Source organism: Lissotriton vulgaris, chromosome 6, assembly GCF_964263255.1.
Source record: "Lissotriton vulgaris chromosome 6, aLisVul1.2, whole genome shotgun sequence".
Classification (NCBI taxonomy): domain Eukaryota; kingdom Metazoa; phylum Chordata; class Amphibia; order Caudata; family Salamandridae; genus Lissotriton; species Lissotriton vulgaris.
Window position 1 is genome coordinate 1,655,295,412 of NC_141694.1, and position 22,134 is coordinate 1,655,317,545.

Here is a 22,134-nt window from a genome sequence, read left to right on the forward strand (position 1 = left end):
TGCGCGGAAAAAAGAAGAACTGACGTCAGCGCGCATGGGCGGCGTCTAAGTACTCTGACGACATCATTTCGGCGCTAACGACGCCGAAGCCGATGACGGACGCGGTGCCGCGGACTATGCCTGCCAGCACGCAGGGGTATTGCTACGCAAAATTTTCCGGATCCAGTCTGACGCCTGGGGATATTCTAAGGTAAGGAATCTATCACTAACGTGTCTCTTTCAGATAAGCATCTACACCTCACGTGGCTGTTGAATCGCATAATTTATTTAGAGCAGTGATTCATAACCTTTTAACTTCTGAGGACCCCGCACTAAATCATTATTAGAATTCTAGAAACCTCTACTAAGTCATTACTGAAAGCTGAGGACCCCAGCATAAACATTTTCAATAATTTGAATGACATAGCAGTAAACAAAAAATAAAGAAACAACATTCATCAAATACACAAATGATTAAATACTTTAATTCACAAGCAAATTTAACATTTTAATAGGGAGGTTGGAGTGTTTATAAATTCAACTGAGGCCACTCATACGCCATGCTATATTCTGTTTGATGCACTTGCAATGCTCCCACAAATTAATGTGAGGATGCAAACTTAATATATAGCCTCCAATTTCGAATTCCTTCTCAGTTACAGAAAGTTTAAAAAATTTCAATTGTAAATTTAGCTTTTTTAGTTATATACGCTTTATGAATTTGTTAATATCCGTTGAGCCTGCATAGGCTTCGTCGGCCTCCAAGGGTCCCCCAACCACAAGAATCAATGATTTAGAGCAGACATACTACTCACGACCCTATAGGGCTCGCCTTTCTCTTCAGCCAGTTTGGGCCTTTTAACCTGTACCACAAGGCACATTCTTGAGTTTTTAGTACCTCTTTTTAAATTCTATGCATGCGCTCAAAAACCAAGCATGCAAAGTTCAGTAAGTCAGAAAGTCAGTACTGGCTAAAAGTATGATAGGAAGGAATTAGAGAGAGGGAGTAGAGGAAAACCTGCATGCAACAATGAAACTTATAGCAGAAACACAGCATAAAACGTTCCTCTGGTCCAGTCCAGGTCTTTAATCACCCTCACTTGACTAATTTGAAGGGGTTTTCCGCAAACAAATTCAAAGTAGTAGTTTCTTTAAAATAAATATATAATTATTTCCTCGGAGCACAACTCCACCTCTGTACTGGTTTTCTGTCGCGGAAGCTCCAAAACACGTAAATCTCAAAAAATATACATACTACATAAATAATAGATGAAAACGCCACCTTTCTTTTTTTTTCTCTGTCAAAAATGTGTGTGTTTTATCTGAGAATGTCTTCTGTTTTTCACATACATGTGTGTGGGGGCTTATTGTTGCCAATATGCAGAAATAAATAAAACAAGGTAAAGGTACCAACTACATGCCAAAATTGGCAGTCACACAAATTGGAAACCAGCCGTATAGGTATAAATAATTTTATGAGCCAATTATTTAAATTGTGTTTAGGGAGCAAGAACCTTAAAATACCATTATGAAATGTTATGAGGAAGGCGTCACGTTTTTGTTATCTCAATAACGAACAGGGTAAAAAAAAACTTTACTGTGATGACTGGCGATGCGTAATTCCTATCCATCTTTCTCTTCCTCGTCTACTCATTCTGTCTTCCTAACAAACTATCTCCTTCTTCTTCTTTCACTCTTGTCTTCATCAATCCCTCTCTCCTTCTTGTTATGTTTCTCTTCATCTTATCCTCTCTCGTGCACACTCTCTTTTTCCTATCGTCTTCCTCTGCCCTCTTATTCCTTCACCTCTCTCTCTCTCTTTCTGCCTCTCTATAATAACCCTCTTGTTTAATTTTCACCCCTCTCTTTCTTGTCCTCAGTATTCTCACACTTTCATAGATTGCTTTAATTTTGCTAATGTCTATGCCCCCTTTAACATTACCTCTTTCAGATCTCCCGTCTTTCTTCTCTTGTCTTTCTACATTTTATTTATCACATTGCCTAACCATTTAGTTCTCACATGTTCTCTTTTTTTTCTTTGACAAATATCAGTTCACAAATTGTTTCTCAGTCAGTTTTCACTTTCTTCCCTTCACTCCTTTGCTTTTTCACCCTGGTTTCCATGTAATTTCACCTTTGCCATATATTCATTTCTATCTGTTTTGCATGTTCTCTGTCGCCTTTTCTCTTCTTCCTCTTTCTCTCCTCTATTTATCTCTTTCCACTCTTCCTCTCACCATTTTCCCTCTCTGCTTTTTCTTTTCCTCTCTGCTGTTCTTTTTTCTCTCCGCCTCGTCTTCTGCTTTCTCTCTTTCTCTAACATTCACCCAGGCACTAAACCTCTACTTCTTTAAATGTCTCCTGTGGTCACTCTCATTCTAACACGCACTATATGTCCCCTCTCTAACTTTCCACTGATTGTCTCTCTCTAGCTTCTTCTATCTCTCTCTTTCAAGCACATATACATGCACACACACTATTTCTTGCTCTTTCTTGCTGTGCCACCGTTTGTCCTTCTTTTGGGTATCATTCTTTCTATTCTATTGCTCTCCTCTCATATCAACTCATTCAGTCTTTCTCACACACTCTTTCTGGTCCTCTGGGGTTCATGCTGCACTTTGTGCAAAAACTACCTAGCCCTAGCTGTCTTCCTGTGGATCTATTCTGTGCAGCTCTCACCCCTATTTATCTACCATGCCATAAATTCCACTACACAAATCCACTCCACGCAACACAATTCCACAGGCGCCTCTTTTACTGCAAACCTTGCTTCTCGTAAGCAAGGAATATAAGTACAAAGTGCATGTTTACGTACCGCTTGCAGGTTTTTAAAACACATAAATAAAAGGCATTGTCATTTATAATGCCAATAGCTCAAACTCTAAAAAATGAGAGACCTATTGCATTGCAAATGCCTGTTTTAGTATTGATAGTCTTCCCAAAAAAATTTAGAATTATCTTGCATACGAGCTGATGTTTGCCATTTTGGCTCCACATGGAGCCATGAATGAATTGTAAAAAGCCAGAGGGAAGCCATATGTGAAAGGCTCCCACCAGAAGAGGTGACAAAAGCTGCTACATGAAAATAAATTTCTCTATAAAACAGGCAGAGCATTATGAAAGCTTTTCTATTGCACAGTCAGAACATCGCCCAGAGAAAGGTGATGGGCAGTACGGGTGCATTAATATCAACTAAGTTGTTGATGGAAAGCCACAAATATTGAACAGGCAATCCCTTTTAAGTTCATATTAAAAACAATAGATTTCTCAGGTACAGCGCAAGCGGTGTGCAAACGAAACCTAAAAATGAATATGACTTTGTGTAATGTAACTGTGCTCATGTAAAGCGCTCCAATACGAGTCCGAATAAAACTACAAAAAATATTAATGCATGTATGCAAAGGATGCTTAGCCCCTTGCCATGGCGAGCTCAGCTCGTCATGAGGCACAGTGGAGCTGTGCTCATGACGAGCTGAGCTCGTCATAACTGCCGCGGCACTCCCACGCGTGGCTAATTACCCGCCTGTGCGGGCGTTCTATGGGAGTGGGCGGAGTCGTGACGAGTCCAGCTCGTCATGAGCACAGCTCCACTGTGCAGCATGACGAGCTGGGCTCGTCACGAGCACCGCGCGCGGCCCCTCCACCTACGCACCGCGGGCGAATTAGCCCCACGTGGAAGGGGTTAAAGGATAAGAGGCATGTTTTAGTGATAGAGAAGGCAGTCCAGCCTTTGCTTGGGTTGCGCTTTTTGTGGAGTGGAAGATTCATGCCACAAACAGATCATAAATAGTTTAAGGTAGTGTTTAAGGGTAAGGGACTGAATGCCATGTCAGTTAGAATTTACATTTGAGTTAAGGATTCACATTCATGCAACTGGCCAGGAGGATAATATGGAAGCAGTGCAAGATGTCTCTTCTGTGGGATGTGTTACATGTTTTGCTTTATCAGAAATGAAGAGCATTTGCAGTGGTTCAGTGAATTTACTTCAACAGGGTACTGCAGTTGTCCACGTTTTCTGACACAATTCCACAGTTTGTATGGCAAAGTGTGCAAGGTCGAATTCAAATTGGCTAAAGTGTTGGAGGTGAAACTAGGTGGATCCAAGCACTTGATAATCTTGCTCTTCCGGGGATACACTTGTGTTAAGGGGTGTGATGGGCTAAAGAGCAGGACATTGCACTTGTGATCAATAGTATTAATCAGAGATTTTTGATCAGCAGTCTTAAAAAAACTAAGAAGGAACAAATCTTTTAGAACACACCAGAAACGAGTCTCAACTTGAATCTTACCATTGCATCGTCAAGCAGCAACAATCTGTATTTATTTAACATAGCTTGCGTCTTTTGAAGAAGGTGAGATGCAACACTTTCAAATTCATTGTCCACTAGAAAGACGAAAAGAGAATGGTACTTTAAAATTCAGGGCATTTTTAAAAAAACACAAAATTATTTCATATTGATCAAACGTTATAACTGGGGTCTCAAATTTTGGGGTTTGCTATAGAAAGTGCCATTTAAATCTTCGCTCATGGCCCGCTCAACAGAATTAGAACAAAATATAAGGAACAACAAACTAGGTCCAGTTTGAATCTAATTTGTTTGTTTAAAAGTTGTACTTTTTTTTAGATAATCACAACGGGAGGTGTTATCAACATAAGTGGTCAGTTTGGTTGTGAACTGGTTCCGAAACTGAAGTTACCTAGAATATGTGGATCACATGGGTTGGCTTGCTTATGCCTGCCTTTGTAAATTTTGCAGTTCAGAAACCAACACTCCCGGTTTACAAAACTTGATGTGGAAAATCTTGTTATTTTCTGTCTACCTTTAGGTGCTAGGGTGCTTAAATGTACCCCATGACTCGTGCTTGTATTATTTGTTTTTATGAACAATGCTAAATTAAAAGCACGCAGTATCATGATGCGGAGAGGCAATGTGCAGAAAGTGGGCCTCACAGGAGGCATCAGGGCTGCGTTTTATTAAAGCTCCAACTTCCAAACTGCAACATGTTTCTCTTCAGTTTACTACACCAAATAGTATTCCCCATTGTTTGACTTACTACTTTCGATAAAGATTTCCCTAGTTGAAAGAAGCACTTTTAGCAAGATAACTTCACAAAGATAGTTTTAAGCTGTAGCAAAGGAAAACATTAAGGAAATCCAAGGTTAGGGTTATCTTTTTTATATTTCTACCATAACCCTACTTGTAGAAAGAGTATAGACAACAGACATACGTGTAGACAAACATATATGGTATAGTGGATAGGTATTAAAGCAGGCAAGGGTCCTTTTTAGGTAAGCAAAATGAGGGACAAGGGAATAAGACAAATCAGGGACCAACAGAAATATAAGGGCAAATACAAAAGGGCAGGCGACCCTGTAATTAATGCCTATCATTACCAGTGGTGGCTCTTTTTCAGTGGCTCCAGGGTGCAGCCCCCCTGCCACCTGTAAGGCCTAACATTGCCTATCCCTGAGTTCCGACACTGAGCATTATTTATTTTAGCAGCGTTCATGAAGAACAAGTTACTTACCTTCGGTAATGCCTTATCTGGTAGAGACTTTATCTAGCTGCAGATTCCTTACCTTAGAAATATCCCCAGGCATCAGACCGGATCTGGAACTTTTCAGTGAGTAGTACCCCTGCACAGGAGTAGGTAGCGTCAATCGGTTTCATGTGACGTCCTCAGCGCCATAAGTAATGTCCACAGTGCCTATATAGGCACCATCCCAGTGCGCTGACATCATTTTTCTTTGCCACTTTCCACACAAGTAGCGCAGAGCCATGAAGAACACTGACGATTGGTGTGGAAAATTAAGGTACTGAAAGGAGAAAGTCCTATCCCTAGAAATTCATTCAAAAAGTGGGACGGATGGGTGGTTAGGTAAGGAATCTGCAGCTAGATAGAGTCTCTACCAAATAAGGCATTACCAAAGGTAATTAACTTGTTCATCTGATAGAGACTTCTAGTCGCAGATTCCTTACCTTAGAATAGATACCCAAGCAATACCGCCCCGGAGGTGGGTCTTCAAAACTATTTCACTCTAGAAAGTCCTGCAGGAACGTACAAGCAAAGTGCTCGTCCTAATGGAGCAGACTGTCCAGGCAGTAATGCTTTGTGAGCGTGTGTACAGAAGCCTGAGTTGCTGCCTGGCAGACATCCAGGACCAGAACTCCAAATACTAATGCAGTGGTCACAGCCTTAGCTCTGGAGGAATGAGGATGCACACCCTCAGGGGGTTGTTTCTTGGCCAATGTGTAGCAGATCTTAATGCAGAGCACGATCCATTAGGAGATGGTCCGGTTCTGCACAGCCTTTCCCTTCTTCGCTCTGACTTACCCTACGAAGAGATGGTTGTCCACCGGAATTCTTTTGTGCAGTCAAGGTAGAATGACAGCGCTCTTTTTAGGTCCAGTCGGTAAAGTCGCTCCTCTTGCTTAGAGGGATGTGGCGGAGTCTAAAAGGTAGGCAGGGTGATGGACTAGCCTACATGAAAAGGAGTTCAACTTTCATCAGAAAGGAAGCTGGAGTGCAAAGAACCAGCTTGTCTGGGTAGATGTTCAGTTATGGACACATGGATGATAAAGCCGAAAGCACACTGACCCTCCGGGTAGATGTTATTGCCACTAGGAAGGCCGTCTTGATGGTATGGAGCCTGAGAAGATAGTTGTGGCTCACTAGCTCAAAGGGAGTGCACATCTGAAATCAAGGATGAGACTGAGGTCCCACTGAGGCTTGATGAAGGTCAAAGGTGGAAACACGTGTTGCAAACATTTAAAAAGCCTATTCACCACAGGAGATTTGAACAAGGATGGCTGATCTCTCAACCGCAGAAAGGCTGAGATGACATATAGATGGTCCTTTAAGGTGCCCAAAGCAGAGCCCTGCTGGGCAAGAGAAAGGATAAAGAGAAGGACCTGAAAGAGGGGAGCAAAAAGAGGGTCAACCTGTTTCCCTGCACACCATGCCACAAATATGCCCCAGCAGCAGGAGTACACAGTCTTGTTAGAGAGACACTTGGTTGCCAAGATACCACTGCAGACTTCGGGCAGAACGTCAAAAGTGGACAACTGTTGCTGCTCAATCTCCATGCATGAAGGCGAAGTGTTGACAGGTTCGGGTGGAGAACCCTGACCCTTCTGCTGCATCAGAAGATCCTGCCAAAGGGGCAGTCTGATTGAAGGTCCGATGGCCATGCTCAACAACTCGGATACCAAACTAACCGAACCCAGACCGAAGCCAGAAGGAAGACTTGGGCCAAGTCATGACCAATGTCCCCTCTAATTTATCTCCTCTGTGTGCTGCAGTGCAAGATCTTTGTGCCCTTCAGGCAAGGCGGCTTTGTGCACCAAGCATGCCAGTGCTGCACTTGAGTATATAAATCTCTGGCAATTACCACTCCAAACCCTTGTTTACAATGAGAGCGAAAACAGTATTTCACAAATATAGCTCCATTAAATAGTCTTTAGACAGTTTTGCAATGTAGATACAGATCATCATGACATGATTTGTTTACTCTAGTGGTGCCTGCACAACAAGTTTAAAAAAAGGACAGGACTCAGAAGGTAGCACCATAATAAGATTTTATTGAATATTCTCAATTGGAGAATTGCTCATTTTGCGAGGGAATGTTGAGTGACTCTACAAGGGTATATACATTTAGCAAGTTGACAAATACATAGCACATTAACATGTTGATGTACCACCTAACAATTTGTGTCCCTGCTAAGAGGCAGTCTGTTAAATGTGCACATCCAGGAAAGACAGACTGTGGCAAAGGGTGGCTCAGACAAGTCAAGGGCTGATACGAGATGTGTGACATGCCAACTTCTTACACCGGTCCTGGCCCTTCTTCCACCGCTGATAACCTTTATCAAGCTCAACTTTGATACTCAAAAGGTAGGCTTTTGTCCTGATCAGCATGTTCAATTGATTCTCCTCCTGACTTTTTCTCAATTTAGACTTCACAGTGTTTTTGAGGCTGAATCCAGAATGGGGAAAAATAAGTGCAGGTACTCAACCCACTGAACTGTTGAACAGAGGGGGAGCCAGGGGCATATCTAAGGGCGCGTAGCGAACACAATCATTTAATGACTCTTCTTTCTCAGTCCTCCTCTTCTAATCATTTTATAGTCAGATACATGTTGTATCTATTCATTATGCCCCTAGGTTTAAATGTTTCCTTTTCCTTTTTTGTATTTTACCCCTTTTTATATTTCTCTCCACTGTGTTCCTCCACCCCTTCTTTTTCACTAATCTCTCTTACCACTTTTTGCTTTCACTTTCTCCATGCCTCTCTCCACTCTTTGCTTCTCTTTCTTCTCATTTCTCTGTTGCTTTGTCTTTGATTCTTTTCTTTTCCCTTGTCTCTATACCCCCATCTTCCTTAACCCTTATAACGTTATCACTACATACATTATTCTGATCCTCTTTACACCTTTCCCCTTTATTTCTCCCTGTACATGTGTGATGAACTAATGGGTGATACAGTGGTCCTGTTGCCCTGATGAAATTACCACAAAATTCTCTGGCAATGAAACATGTTTGTTGCTCATAAGTAACTCTGGTTTTAATCCCTCACCTTGGGTCTTTATAAATAAAGAATGATAATAGTCCCTTTGACACATTTTTAGTTTGGTGGTCCTGAGACTTAGTGAATCGACAGCAACACTCTGACACTGAAGACTGAACATAACACGTTTTAGGGATAGATACAGAAACACACATTAGGTTTCCATTTTACATGACTCCTAATACAGTGAAAAGCATTGCTGCACGCATAGGAGTATGCTGATGATGAGAAACCCTGCCACAATGAATAGCTAGCCAACAGGCAAACAGTGGTTGCCTATGTGAGGGGTAAATTGGTCATCTTTCTCCATAGGTAAAATAATTGAAGAAACTAACTGATAGCAAATCATGCAGTATGTAGGAGTAAGGGGTTTATTGTTCTTGTTGACAGATACGTACATAGCTAAATACAATATGTTACAACTCAGGCTCTTTCCCTAGCTTCTTGTTTCCCTTTCTGTTCTTCTTGTCGATAATTTGCTCCTTCTCCATTTCTCTTTACCCTTCTTTGTAATACATACAAAGCTGCTATCCCGTCTTGTTCTTCCTTATTTTTATTTATTTCCATCCACACCTCATGCGCTCATCTTTTGTCTATCTTAACCTGTCCTATCTTGTCTCTCACGGTAGGACTGGCCTCCACATGCGTTACAGGATAGGGAACGTCAGTCCTATTGGTCTGAAAGATAATGAGGATGAGAAAGGATAAGGGTAAGACTTGACTGGTTTGTTGCTAGCCCAGCAGACGTTTCCAAAGCCTGGATCTTTGAAGGGCATCTAGAGATGTTTATGGCCCTGTGCTTATACTAATGGGAGAAAGGGGGTGAGTGGTGTGCCACACATTTCATAGTTCAAGTTCAGTACTCATTTCCAGCTCCAGCGCACCTCTCTTCTCGGTGGACATGCAAAGCTGTACACTCTTCTGTGCCTCTCATTTGTTTTTATATAGGGTGACTTAATCTGAAAGTTTGGAGAGCTTACACGAGCATCAGTTACATTACACAAGAACACATGCATTTTTTCAGGCACAAGGAGATTTTGGCATTATAGCCAGAGCTACTGACTTTGGAGCTGGGAAACCAGTTTGGAGTCTCTGCCTTGGCTCAACATCCTGTGGTTCTGGGCCAATCACTTAATTTCCATGTGTGTAACAAAAACATGAACGTGTCCTAGTGTAACGTAACTGGTGCTCATTTAAAGAGCTCCAATACCTATGCATCAAGTTCTCACTAAAAAACGTAAGCTACTCTAAAACTGTCACACAAGCCAAGGCTTAACACTAGAGAAGATTGGATGAGTATTGTTAACTGATCATCCATACTACCGGAGCGAGTATGACCATTGGAATGTATTAGAAGCTTTTTCCCAACAGAAGGGGAGCAAATAGGGTAGACTGGCGTGAACTCAATTTGACTGGTGGGGAACAGATCGGGGTCATGGGCATTATCTGGGCAGGCTGTGTGTACCGCCACACAGCTTTATCAGTGTGCGCAAGGCCCCCACCATCCACCAAGGATAATAAGGGAACTAGGGAATATATATAATCAGAACGATCTGAACTCTTCAATGTATATAATACCCTTGTAAAGGAGGAGGAGGAGGTGGAGAATTAGAAATTAGAAAAAGATAACACATATGTTTTTTTTTTTTTTTTTAAATATATTTTTATTGCAGGAATTAGTAAATCGTTACAATATCGACCAGCATTGTATCACAAGCAATATCAACATAGTAAAACCCTCTGGCCCCCCACCGTAAGTTTCGTACACAGCCAACCGGCCCACAACCCTGGGGTCGGGCGGCGATATGCAATGGGGGCTCAGCAGGACGCTTGTGCTGGTCCGGATGATCCACTGTCCGTCATCTGCTTTTCCAAACAAGCCTATAAACCCAAAAGAAACCCCCACCCTCAAAATACTACTAACCAAAAGAAACCCCACCCAACCCCGCCACTAGCGCCTGGGAGCCACCGTCACAGGATCTGCCATGGGACCCACGGGGACAACAATAGGACTAACAGTGCAAATGTTTACCGGGACTCGGGGCGAGTCGCTTCTTCACCTTCAGAGTCGCTGGGGGCACAATAATCCCTGAGGGCCTGCACCAACATTTCCCACTCCAACGCGGCCTCCTGCGCCTTCTCATTACGCTGCCTCCAAGCCAGTTGATATCTCAGCGCGCTCTCCCCCGCCGCCCACTTCAAAAGCTCACTGTGCCATCTGCTGCCTGTCGGACCAACTCGTGCCTTCCAGTTCCTGGTCACCTCTCGTTTAGCAAGGAGGAGCCCTAGGTCGATAAATTTACTAGAAATTTTATTCCTGGGGGTATGGGGGAACCAGTGTAGGAGCCCCACCGCCGCATCAAATGATAAGGATCTCCCCGTCACCTCCTCCAGGGTCTTCCCTACTTCCTGCCAGTAAGATGACAATCCCAGACAGGCCCATAACATATGTAGGAGGTCCGCTTCCTGAGCTGGGCACCTAGGGCATTCCGCCGAATTCATGGCAAAATACCGCCTAATTTTCACTGGGGTCAGGTACGCTCTATGGAGCACGTAATAGTGGACCAGCTGGAAACGGGCGTTACGTGTGCCCTTCCAGGCTCGTCTCACCAACTGGGCCCAGGTCGTCTCCGGGATCTCCCTGCCAATGTCCTCCTCCCAGCGGTTTCTCAGAGTGGTGAGGGGAGCCAACCCTTCGTTAATCAACCTGCCGTAAAGGCAAGTGACCGCCTTCACCGTGCCCGCAGACATCATCACGTACTGGCACACCTGAGATAAGGGGGGTTCCTCCTGCCCGCTCTTCCAGTGTGCCTGGATTGCTCGGAACATGGCCGAGTGCAGCAGAAAATCACCACGGGGGACCTCGAAGCGGTCGATAAGATCCTGGAAGGACAAGAGCACTCCGTCCTCGTACAGATCTCCAACCAGCTGTAAGCCGGCATCCTCCCAGGCCGCCAAACGTGACCAATCCCTTCCATGGGGGAGGGCCGTCAGCATCCCCAACGGTATTTCAGGCGCATATGGTGTTCTCAGTTGGCCTCGGGCGTGAGCCCGATTCCAACACAGGCGGACAGTCCGCTCCTCCATCGACAAATCCCGCAGGGCCAAACGTTGTCGCAGCGCTACAAAGGAGAGAACATGCCTGGCCATGCCCGTTCCCCTCCTATCTTCCGGGCCCCGGAATTCCCTGGCGATCTCCTGGGTGAGGGTCTGGAGCTGCGCCGCTAGATAATACTTTTCAAAGTTCGGCACCGCGAGCCCCCCCTCGTCCTTCGGCCTCATCAAGGTTTTGAGGGCCACCCGCCGGCGGCCCGACCCCCAGAGGAATCCGACCACCATAGAGCGTAACAGTCGAAACGTGGCCGGTGGGACCCAGATCGGTAGAGTCCGAAAGTAATATAATAGCCGGGGAAGCGCCACCATTTTAAGCAGGGCGATCCGTCCCGCCACCGAAAGCGGCAGCGTGGCCCAAAAGTCCATGCAGCCTCGGAGTGCTCGAATGCTGCGGGCAATGTTCCCATCCAGGAGGTCGGGTTGGTCGTGATAGACGAACACCCCAAGGTACTTAAAGCAGTCGGGTTCCCATCTAATCTCCCTATGTAGGGTAGGGGCGGGAGCACCTTTGCGTACCGGAAAGAGACAGGTCTTGGACCAGTTTACTCAGAGGCCCGAGACCTCCCCAAACTCTGTGAGCGCCACCGCCGCTCCACGTAAAGCGTCGAGCGGGTCCTCTAGGAAGAGCAACAGGTCGTCCGCATACAGCGAAACATAATGCGGGCCCGCAGGCGTCCACAAGCCCGTATAGTGGGCTCCCGATCGAAGGTGCAGCGCGAGTGGCTCCACCGCCAGCGCAAAGAGAAGTGGGGACAATGAACACCCTTGCCGCGTGCCTCGTTCTACCGGATACTGGGAGGAAATCAGTGGACCCGCCCGGACCCTGGCTGATGCAGAGGCATAGAGAACCGCGGTCCACCTGACAAAGCCCTCCCCGAGGCCGAATCTCCGCAGCACCGTGCAGAGGTAGTCCCACTCGAGGCTATCAAAAGCCTTCTCTGGTCCACCGACAAGACGACCGGGGACGGGGCATCTACAAATGGCTCCCCCAGCAAACGGAACAGCCTGCGAATAGTCATAGTCGTGTTTCGCCGTGGGATGAAACCAGCTTGGTCGTCATGCACTAGGGAACTCATGTGTCCCAGCAGCCTCGAGGCCAAGATGCTGCTCAGTATTTTATAGTCCACCGTCAACATCGATAGGGGACGGTAAGACCCCGGGTCGGACGAGTCTCGTCCCGGTTTGAGGAGAGGAACCACCAGCGCCTCACACATCGAGCTCGGGAGTCGCCCCAGTCTCTTCGCCTCCCTGTAGACCACCAACAATCGAGGGGCCAGGAGATCAGCGTAAGCTGCATAAAACTCCACGGGTAGGCCATCCAGGCCCGGGGTCTTGTTTCTCGCCATCCGTTTAATGGCACCGCGGATCTCCCCCAGTGCAATGTCGGACCCCAGGGCCTTCGCCACTTCTTGCTCCACTGCGCGGAGCTCCAGTGGACGTAGATAATTATCGAGCCGGGCAGGGTCTCGTGCGGAGCGACTGCGGTACAAACGTTCATAATAGTGCCGGAAGCAGCTAAGAATCTCCGGTTGAGTGTGTACCTGGGTGCCGTTTGCCTTACGCATACTTGTCGTCAATTGGGACTGGCGCGTAGGGTTGGCCAACCATGCCAGCAGCGCGCTCGATCTGTCCCCCTCTGCGATGGATCGGACCGTATAGGCTTTATAATCAAAACAGCGAAGCCGTTCGACCTCTGCCGCTACCTTTTCCCTCGCCTCCGCCGTTCGAACCTGCAATTCCGGGTGTCCAGGGCGGCGAATTTCAAGCTCGCGGAGTTGCTGGTCCGCTGCATCTAAGTCAGCCAGAATAACGCGCCTCATGCCCACTTTCTTAGAAATACAGTAACCCCTCACCACTACCTTAAAAGCGTCCCATTCTAACGCTCGTGTACCGCGGTGCCGCCGTTGGACGCAAAATATTCCAATATCTTGTCTCCCAGGTCCGCTCTGAAAACACTGTCCTCAAGAATCTCGGGTCGCAGCTTCCAGGTGGGGACCGCCGGCGCCCCGGGGAACCAGCGAAGGTCCAGCAGGAGTGGGTTATGGTCTGAAATGGTTCTGGACAAGTACTCAGATCGGATCGCTGCCGAAACCAGTTCGGGCGACCCAAGAAAGCCATCCAGTCGGACATGCAACTCATGCAGGCCCGAGAAGTATGAATAATCCCTAGATGCGGGGTGATGCGCCCTCCAGATGTCCGTCAAACCCCATCGGGTCTGCCAATCCTGACGACCCTTAGCCGTGCGACGAACCGGAGAATCGGGAAGTGGGGGATGGGAGCGGTCAATATCCACGTCCACTACGGAGTTGAAGTCTCCCCCAAGCAGAAGGGGCCCGGAGAAGAAGTGGGCCAACGAGCCCGATAACCTGGAAAGGAAGGCAGTCTGGTCCACATTAGGAGCGTACACACAGCAAACGTTCAAGTCCCTCCCTCCTAGAGTGCCCGAGATGGCCACGTAACGCCCCTCTGGATCTATCTCTGTTCTCGTGACCTGGAAGGGGACCCCTGCTCTGATCCATATTAGCGCCCCTCTGGCATACGCGGAGTACGACGTGGAAAAGACCTGTCCCCTCCATCTACGCTGTAGCGCCGCCCCTTCCGCCTTGGTCAGATGAGTTTCCTGCAGCAGCGCCATTTGCACTCCCCTACGCACTAAATAAGCGTGGACTTTGTGGCGCCTGGACATAGTATGAAGCCCCCTTACGTTCCAAGTAACACATTTCAAGTTAGCAACATCAGCCATTGTCCCATATTGTTCTCGCACAGTCTCCCCGTCCGGGCTCCCACAAAGAAAAGACATCATCCATCCCAGCACTGATGGCGGCCATTTTCCCCAACCAAAACCAAACAACCCAAGAACAAACCGAACTCCCACCCACCCACCCCAGAACAGGACCCAAACTGCGCCATCCAGATCCCATCCAAACCTCGCCTTCTATCAACCCAACAACCCCTACTACTCCTACGGTCGCCACCGTAGGAAGGCCTTAAGGGCCAGGTGCGGGCCGGGCGGAGGCAGTGGGCCCTCGACGCTCAGGCCACCAGGACTAAAACAAGCCCTAAACAGTACCAAACACCCCTCGGGGCAGAAACAGGGGCACCCCACCCCTCCCTCCCCCTTTGTCAGCATCAATGGACGGCAACCGCCTCCCCCCTGCCGAGCCCCCACCCAAAATAAGGCAGCACACCCCGTTACCCTTGTCCATCCAAAAGGTCCTCCACCGACTTCGGTGTGATCACCGGTGTATGGGCACTATCAGTCACTGAGTCCTCCGATTCCGATGGTGCCTCCTCATCACCCGGGTTGCCTTCCTCCTCAATGGCTTCGTCCCGTGCACCAGACAACTCCGACAAGACTTCCAACACTCCCCTCCGTTCCGACGACGTCTCTGCAGTTGAGGGCCCTCCTGTGCGGCCGCGGCGATTCCTGATCCTCCTGGATCGCCGTCTCTGTTCCGGCTCATCAGCCTGTTGGGACGAGGAGCCGGAGCCATCTTTCCCTGCCCTGTAAAGCTCAAGCCAGGCACAGACATCCTCCGGGGTGTCGAAGAACTGAGTTTTGTCATCGACAATGATGCGGAGCCTCGCAGGATAGAGGAGCGAGTACTGGATGCCCTCGCTCCTGAGCTCGCGCTTGACCGCCAGGAAGGAGAACCGCTTGCGTTGAGTCTCGTAGGTGTAATCCGGGAAGATGTTCACCTGACTGTTCGCCACTTTGAATGGACCTTTATGTCTGTTGGCATTAAGGATTAAGTCCCTGTCCCGAAAGTGCAATAACCGCGCCACCACCGGTCTCGGGGCGCGCCCCTGTTGCGGTGGCCGCGCCGGGACTCTGTGGGCACGCTCCAGAGTGTAGAAGGAGGATAGCCCCTCCGGGGCCACCGTGTCACGGAGCCAGATCTCCAAGTATGTCACCATGTCGCCATCCTCGATCTTTTCCGGGAGGCCCACTACACGGATGTTGTTCCTTCTGTTGCGGCCTTCCGCATCCTCCGCCCTCTGCTCCAGGGTCGCAATTCGGGATAAGGCATCCTTCATCGTTGCAGCCAAGGTTCGCTGCGCCGGCTCCAAGGTTTTCACCGAGCTCTCCACTTCCTTGACCCGGTCCGACAGTTTACCATGGTCCGCTCTGAGGAGGCCTAGGCTCGTCGCCACCTGGGCAATGTCCTGTTGGAGGGCCGATCTCGTGGTCGCTATCGCCTCCAGGACGCGGTCGAACTGTTGTTGCATCGGTGCGCCACCAGAACTCTTTGAGTCCCCATGTTCCTCTTTGTCCTGGGCTTCCGAGTCCGAGGCAGTCGGGGTAGTCCCCTTGGCTCCTCTAGGTTTCCCCATGTCACCGGGGGCACTCCGTGAAGGTCCCGGAGTAGGCGTCTCCGGGTGCAGATGCCGACCACGACCCTCCCGGTTACTGGTCTTCAAATCAAGTATGGGAGACCTCCTTCTCCAGGGCCCGTGGAGACTTCTCCGCTTCGGCTCACGCCACCGCCACGGCGTCCGAGGGCACCGATGAGGGGGCGGAGACAGCCGCCGCCGAGTCGGGCAGGCCCGCTCAGCCGCTAGAGACCCGGGGTGAGGGTCACCAACTCCACCGGATGATTTGTGGCGCCAAAGTGTCGCGCCTCCCATGGAAGTGGACTGGCCAGGAGAATGTAGCTAGGTGCGGTGTCGTGAGTAGGGCCACCGCCTGGATCACAGGGCGTCCGCTCCCGGGGTCCCCTATACCGTGGGCATCCGCCCAGTCACCCAACCGAGTGCAGACTCGTTGTAAAAAGTCCGATCAAATTGATATCTAGTGCACAGAGCAGCCGGGGATGGCAAAGCCGGGCGCCAGTCGCTACTCGCGACGCTCCTCCGAATCAGTGGGTCCGACCAGGGGGACAAAGAAGTCCGGGCGCCATGTTGGGTCGCACTCCGCAACTCCGCAAACTTCGGTTTCACTCCGGATCAACCCTCGTCCGAGCCCCACCAGGGGCCCCGGCAGGTCTCCGTCGGTCCGCTCAGCAGAATGCGGGGTCTGGGGTGCCCCGCAGCCTCCGATTTACAGGATAATTCCGGGCTCAGTCCCGGAGCCGAGCTCTCAGGCGACCATCGCCATCGGCGCCCAAGCCACGCCCCCCAGATAACACATATGTTAAGATATAACTCCGGAAGCAGAGATAGTTAAGGTAAGGCTTCATTTAAGTTTAAGGACAACACACCGTAAACAGGAGTGGTGCGTGTGTGAGCCAAGAGTGACACCAATGACAGTTGGCCGGGTGCTCAACTGTTAGAATAGAACTTCCAGCTGTCAACATTCCAGCTGGTGACATAGTGTAAAGGAGGGGTCAGGGAGGGGAGAGGGGAGAAAAGAAAGATAGACAAAGGGTGCTAACTTAAGAACACAACACATCTCCTTCCCTAAAGGAGAAACGACCAAAGTAAGCACAGAAAGAAAACTCACAGGGTAACTAGTCGCACAAAAAGGCCTTGTACTTGTTAGGTTTCTTCCTACATGTGTCTGCATTAGCTGGTGCATGCTTCATCTTCCGTGAAGGCTTTCTCCAACACATTGTCCTCTTTCGCCACTTGACTATCTTCCGAGATTACAAGGCTACCAGCTTCTGTAGTGGCGATGTCAATATTCTCACTCAAAGCTTCCTCGCCATCCTGTATTTCACAAGTAGTGGTGCAGACATTAGCACCAGGTGTCATCACAAAGTCAGAAGAGTTTACGTCTCTGTATTCTTCAATGGTTTCTTTGAGTTCAAGGCCAGTTCCTTCTCCGCTAACCTTGCTACTTGTAGGCCTGGATATGATATCTCCTTCACCTCCAGAATACTCACTTCCTTTACACAACCATCCATAGATGCTCAGTTTCCTGACATTTTCCTCCTTCTCCGCACGTTTATCCATATTTGTTTTCTTAGGAATCACATCCTTTTGTTTGCAAACAGAACTTGATGAGGCATGCCAGATCTTTCCATCACTAACGAGTGCAGAGTTATTAAATACTTTTTTTTACTATTAGGGGATCTGTGAACCTATTCTGTCTCTTCCCCAGTTGTCCATTATTTTTCCCTCTCACTCTGTCTCCTTCCTTTATTTTTGTTTCTTTTAACTCATGTTTGCTGTCGCAATCCTCCTTATACCGACTTTGTGCTATTTGAATTGTTCCACTGACTGATTCAGCCGACCATTCTGTTCTCTTTGCCTCCTTGGACCACCCGATGTTGTTCTTGGAAATAGGAGGTCTTCCTCTCATCATTACGAATGGGCTTGCCAGAGTATTCTCTTCCGGTGTTATTCTGTATTCCCATATCATTTTGTTGACTTCCTTCCTCCAACCTTGTCCATTTTTGTTGGCTTGTTGAATGGTCTTTTTTTATTACCCTTTTAACTTGTTCCACGGCACCCTTGCAAGATGTTCGATAAATAGATGTTGTTTTGTGGGAAATTCTGTTTCGCTCCATGAATTTTTTACAAATGTCTGACTTGAATTGCCTTGCGCTATTACTAGCTATTGTTATTGGTATAACCTCTCTCGTGAATATACTGTCCATGAAATTGACCATGTCGATTGCATCCATCCTCCTGCTAATCTTTATTTCTACCCACTTCGAGAAATTATCCACTAGGACCAAAATGTTCACTTGTTCCTTATTATATGGTATGGGTCCTATTATATCGATTTTTACACTCTTCCACTGCATGTTTGAGCCATTTAACGGTTGTAGAGGTGGTTTGTGATTTACCTGTGTTTTGACCTTGTCCTGTTGTAATACAAGTACAGGTTCAGTTCTGTTGGGGTTAAGGGTGATTCCAAGTTTACCCTAGTCTTCCCATCCAAGCACTGATGGGCCCGTTGCAGCTACATATAACTTACTGCTTGTTCCTCTTTCCTTGAATCCAAAATGTAGTTCCCTAAAACCCATTAGTTCAATTGTTTCGCCTGTGAACGTTTTCAGGGTTATATCTGGTTTTTCCATGTGCCCTCCAAGTTTCCTCTTGAATATTTCTCTCCACACATCCTTGTTGATTATGGTGCAGGGTGACCCGGAGTCTGCCACTATTTCTATGTTCACACCACCTATTTCCACTATGCACTTGGGTTTTTGCTTACTAACCTTCCCTGTTTCCTCTCCTGCACTTTCTTCCGTCACGTTTAATACACATAGGTTGTAATCCGAGTCATCAGACGATTCCTGTTCATCCTCTTCTTCATCCTCTACATATTTAAATTTCTCCCATTGTTTCCTTTTGCAGGCTTTCTGAAAATGCCCTATTAGGCCACATTTTGTACATTTGTTATTCCTTGCCGGACATTTCCAGTCGCTAGCTAAATGCTTGTTGCTATCACAGTGGTAACATTTTGTTTGTTCTGTATTTTTCATTTTCCCTTTGTCCTTTTGTTCTTCCCTTTCTTTGTACTTATAGTCTGCTACCTTGTTTCTCTTTCCACTAATTTTTGCCACTACGCTTGCGTCATCCGTTTTGTTTTTAGTTTCACTGACGACCTCCTTAGCGCATCGCCCAGTCAATTCTGCTTTCTTAACGATCTCAATAACTTGTTAAAGTGGTTTCTCGCCCTTTGCCCATAGAGCATCCTGTATGTTTGGGTTTGCGGCACACATCACTATCTGATCCCTAATGAGATCATCATGCATATTTCCAAATTTCCATGCTATTGCTACATTTTTTAATGCTGATACATAGTCCTATATATTTTCCTCCTTACTTTGCGTCCTTCTATAAAATGTGTATCTGTGCACTGCAACACACACAGTGGGCTTATAATAATTATCCAAGTCTTCTATTGCCTCACTGAAGATATTTCTTCCTTCTCCTTCTCTTAACTTCTTTGTAATATTATTGTATACTTCCAAACCACCTTCACCCAAACAATGTAACAGTATTTTTTTTTCTCCTCTGGTTTAAGTGGTTCGTCATCCTTATCAAATGTTGTTATGTAATTACAAAAGTACTCCTTCCATTCCTCCCACTTAATTATTGGTGTTCCTGTTCCTTTTAAAAACGCTTCAGGTGGCTGCAAATTGTAAATGTTACCTGATGCCATATTTATTTTCACGTAATTCTTTTTTTTTATGTAACCCAGGCAACATTTTTTTTTACTGTGGTTCTTCTTATATGATACTTCGCTTACTTTTTTAAAAAAAATATTTATTTATTTTTGTGACACATCGTGTACTACTCCATATATTTCTCACCTGTTGTAAATCCGCTCTATTTTTTACACTATGTCGCGCCGACAGGTTCTCTTTGCCTTCCGATAGCCATCTGTTTGATTTCAGTTTTATTTTCCTCCTCTGCCAGTCCAATTTGCTGATTGTCATCCTGGCGCACGCTTAGATTGCGTAGAAAGGCTAGACTAGCAACTCTCTCACTTCAATATGGCACCGATGCGTCTTACGTCACTCTGTTGTGCCTCTCCGCGCCAAAATCCTGATGGGTTTTCCAGTGACGCCCGTCACCTTCATACGTCTCGCGCTGAAGCAATATCTCCACACAACTTTCCCGGTTATTTCCTTTTTAAGCCACTATTTTTTTTCTGAAAATTATTCCTGCGACACGCACAGTTCCCATATGACACTCCGCATCTTTCACTTTAAAACTGAATCGCTGTTCCTTATGAGGGTTGCTGATTTTTATGTATTTATTTCTTTTACTCGCAACTGTCACATGAGCTTACAGCGGTGTTTTCGGTTATACCTCACCCCTTGCTTTATTTTTGGCTTTCCACACTTATTCCTTCTTTGTATTTTTTTCAAACATTACACCCTCCTGTTCATTTTCATTTTAAATCCTTATTATCTTCACCAGTTTTGTTTAATTCTTTCCTCATCCATTCTTCTTCTCAAGCTCCCATTGATTGCTAATCCTTGATTTACACTTGCCTGCGTTAAGGTGACGATTTTTCGTAATTTCTTTTCCTCGTTCTGCCTCCTTGCTTTTCTTTTCTTGGTGGGTTCTCCGGTGTGTTGTCCAGCTACCTCGTCGCCAAATTTGTTAAGATATAACTCCGGAAGCAGAGATAGTTAAGGTAAGGCTTTATTTAAGTTTAAGGACAACACATCGTAAACAGGAGTGGTGCGTATGTGAGCCAAGAGTGACACCAATGACGGTTGGCCGGGTGCTCAACTGTTAGAATGGAACTTCCAGTTGTCAACATTCCAGCTGGTGACGTAGTGTAAAGGAGGGGTCAGGGAGGGGAGAGGGGAGAAAAGAAAGATAGACAGAGGGTGCTAACTTAAGAACACAACAACAGGGGGGAGGAGCTTCGCGTGCATCCAAGATGGCCGCGTGAGCACAGGGCTCCCGAGACCCTCGCCGCCTTCCACATATATCCTGATCGGCATCCTGACTATGAAGACGGGTTATTGGAGATGAAACTTAGCTGATATATTAGCTGCTTTAAAAAATTGATTTGGACTTTGGGAACCGCAACTACGACACCCTGAACTTTTGAGGCCCACCCCGTGGCGACGCCTGGGGCTTGAGTCGTTGAGGCGCCCAGGCAGAAGTTGAACAACAACGGCCAGCGGGGCTCTGCTCATTGCCTTGGAGTTAACTTTCGGATTCGTTTCTGGGCCTTTGGCCATATCCCACCTCTAGATCGATCTGGTTGCCAGAGGTCTGGCAGAACTCTGTGACTCCACTGTGTGCCAACGGTCGCGAAAGACGGTGTGGTGAGCTGCTGGCGCCTACTTTTGAGGACTCCGGTGGGACGACCGTGAAGGGCCATTCTCACCAGGTCTCACAGGCCCCCCCGGGGGCACATTGCCCAACATGGCAGGCAGGCCCGACAACGAGAAGCGGAAAACCAAGACACCCCTTCGGGGGGAATCGTTCAAACGAATGTCGTGGATCGATACACCCATCCCAAGGGGTCCCCCGGTGTCATCACGAAGAACCTAGATAAGGCGGGGGAAGACCCTGCTGCGTCGATCGATCTGACTCTACAGGATGTCATGGGCGCCATTGCTGGTATTAAGACTTCCATTGGCCAGCAATATGAGGCTCTCGCCCTTAAGCTCGACACTGTGGCCATTGACGTCAACTTGATTAGAGCTGACTTATCAAAGACTAATGACAAGGTCAAATCCTTAGATCCGAAGACCTCCAGCCTCACGACCGACGTTTCCGACTTACAGGTGGAGGTCGGCAATCTGCGATCCTCCAACGATCTCATGGCTCGTCGACTGGACGATTTTGAAAATAGGGCCAGACGCAATAATGTACGTATTATTGGGGTTCCTGAAAAATCGGAAATCCTGCTACAGATCTCCTTGTTGAGGACCTCATCCTATCATCCTAAATCACCTCGCCCCCAAAGGCTTAAGTAAATTCTTTGCTGTGGAACGCACGCACCGTGTACCAGGTGGGAAGGCGAAGCCGGGTGCCTCTCTGAGGCCGATTATCGCCAGACTCTTCAACTTTAGAGACAGAGAGGCTATCCTGCAGACGTCAAGGAC

General features: G+C 47.3%; 1 protein-coding gene across 4 annotated transcripts in view; it reads right to left on the bottom strand.

The window, feature by feature from the left end:
- BICRAL (BICRA like chromatin remodeling complex associated protein) overlaps positions 1–22,134 on the bottom strand; it is a 744,270-nt gene that overhangs the window by 108,628 nt on the left and 613,508 nt on the right. For all 4 annotated transcript variants that reach the window (XM_086927816.1, XM_086927818.1, XM_086927815.1 and 1 more), the window contains one exon: positions 4,269–4,363. In XM_086927816.1, coding sequence (XP_086783942.1) covers positions 4,269–4,363 — 95 coding nt within the window. The remainder of the gene's footprint in view (positions 1–4,268; positions 4,364–22,134) is intronic.